The 2,128-nt window shown below is 57.4% G+C and overlaps 1 protein-coding gene across 1 annotated transcript in view; it reads right to left on the bottom strand.

The window, feature by feature from the left end:
- CYHR1 (cysteine/histidine-rich 1) overlaps positions 1-2,128 on the bottom strand; it is a 28,627-nt gene that overhangs the window by 21,365 nt on the left and 5,134 nt on the right. The window contains exon 2 of the mRNA XM_015422822.1: positions 1,913-2,115. Within this exon, the coding sequence (XP_015278308.1) occupies positions 1,913-2,115 (203 nt within the window). The remainder of the gene's footprint in view (positions 1-1,912; positions 2,116-2,128) is intronic.

Genomic DNA, 2,128 nt, shown 5'->3' with positions numbered 1-2,128 from the left:
GGGGGGGGAGAGAAGACGTCAGGCCAGGACCAAAGCTGGTGAAGTGGATAAGCTAAGCCTGCCAGTGGCCTAAAGTGCTGATCGGTGACCAGGACAGGGAGCAGGGCACACACAGGAAGCGGATTCCAGTCCAGTAGCTCCTGAGAGACCAACAAAAAATCCAGCATATCAGCTTTCGAGAAACAAAGCTCCTGCTTTGAGTCTCGAAAGCTCACCCCCTGAAATTCTGCAGCCCAAGACGGCTACCCCCTGAAACAGACAGAGGAAGAGAGAAGGAGGTCAGGTGCCGGTCCTACACCGGACAGAAGCCCTAAGAACATAAACATTTCCAGTTTTCTGGAACCACCACCACGCTTTGGGGACTCCTCCAGCCCCACAAAAGAACGCAACGTGATGGTGCTCAATCCGAAAGCCATTCCCATGCTGAAGATTGCACCCTACCTGCACAGTGACTCAGACAGCTCCCATTCCACTATACTCTATAGCCATAAGTGAGCCACGGGGCTATAGAGTCTAAGAGCGTCAAACTAGGATTTGGAAGACCCAAATTCGAATCCACACTCTGCCCTGGAAGGCTGCCAGGTGACCTTGGGCCAGTCACACCCTCTCAGCCTAACTTACCTCTCTGGACTGTTGTGAGGATAAAATGGAGGAGAGGAGAACAATTAAGATTGCTTTGGGTCCCCGTTTGGGGTGCAAATGAACTCAAAAGGGATTAATAAATAACACAGGGGGGCCTCTCCAGCACTGAAGACTGCACCCTACTTCCCCAACAGTTATTCAAATGGCTCCCATCCCTGTATACTTACAGCTGCGATATGGGTGGCTTGTGGGTGACACCCAGTGTTCCCTCTAAGCTGAGTCAGTGTGAGCTAGCTCAGTTTTTGAGCCTCCGGCTCACACATTTTTGTCCCGGCTCCAGAGCAAACTAATTTTCTGCAGCAGCCAAATGGCTCCCTCACCACTTCAATGCCGGTAGCTCACCAAGTAGAATTTTTGCTCACAAGACTCCGCAGCTTAGAGGGAGCATTGGTGACACCCATAAGTATGCATGAAGAGACCCCCGCTCACCAACACACCATACCCTTTGGAGAGGCCTGAGTGACGGCGTCACCAGCGCGACAGGGTCCCTTCCAGGCCCGTAGCGAACGTGGGGCCTGGCCCCTAGCATTTCTCCTGGGCCCCCTCTCTCCCCGGCCAGCCCCAAATTGAATTAATATTATTAACTTGCACTTAATTAGCTGAGACCCCCCAGGCTCCCTCCCCCCAAAATCCCTTCCTACAGGGCTGGTCCCTTCCGCAGAAGGAGACCTCCAACACGCGTCTTTTGCACGCATTCCAGAGGGGACCCCCGTGGCAGACATTTTTACAAACTTGGACGTCAAACCACGCGGGCGACCCCGGGAAACTGAACGAGCCCCGCACTCATCAGGAGAGACGCGGGTTGGACGTCTTCAGAGGACCGCCGAGACCGGGCCGCACACGTGTAACGCAGCCCGTTATCGACCGCGGCTCAGTCTTGGCTGACCACCCCGGACCAGTGTTCCCTCTAAGCTGAGTGAGTGTGAGCTGGCTCACAGGTTTTCAGCCTCCAGCTCACAGACTTTTGTCTTCACTCAGGAAGGATGACTCCAGGGCCAACTAATCTATGCAGTAGCCAAATCGCTCGTTCACAACTTTCATGCCAGTAGCTCACAGAGTAGAATTTTTGCTCACAAGACTCCACGGCTTAGAGGGGAACATTGCCCCGGACGCGTGTCGCCTCGTGCTCCTTTTCTCCCCCCCCCCGTTACGTTGACACGCGTGCGGCCGGGCCCCCGCAGACGTCACGTGTGAACGGTCCCCGCATCCCCCATTTTTCTCGGTGGGGGGGGGGGTTTGAGGAAGGGGGCGTCCTGCGGCGCGGGCGCACCTGGTAGACGGAGGCCTTGGGCAGGTCGAGGCAGACCGTGCAGCACAGCACCGAGTAGAGCCGCTCCTCCAGCTTGACGCCGCCGCCTCCCTCGGCCCCGCCCGGCAGCTTGAGTCGCTTCTTGGGCGGCGCGTCGTTGTCCCGGTCGGCGCCGGGCTCGGCTTGCCCCTGCCGGGCCCCGCCGCCGCCCCCTCCTCCTCCTCCTCCCGCCCCGCC

Source organism: Gekko japonicus, unplaced genomic scaffold, assembly GCF_001447785.1.
Source record: "Gekko japonicus isolate JY-2015 unplaced genomic scaffold, Gekko_japonicus_V1.1 scaffold4406, whole genome shotgun sequence".
NCBI lineage: Eukaryota > Metazoa > Chordata > Lepidosauria > Squamata > Gekkonidae > Gekko > Gekko japonicus.
This window is presented reverse-complemented; position numbering and strand designations above follow the sequence as displayed.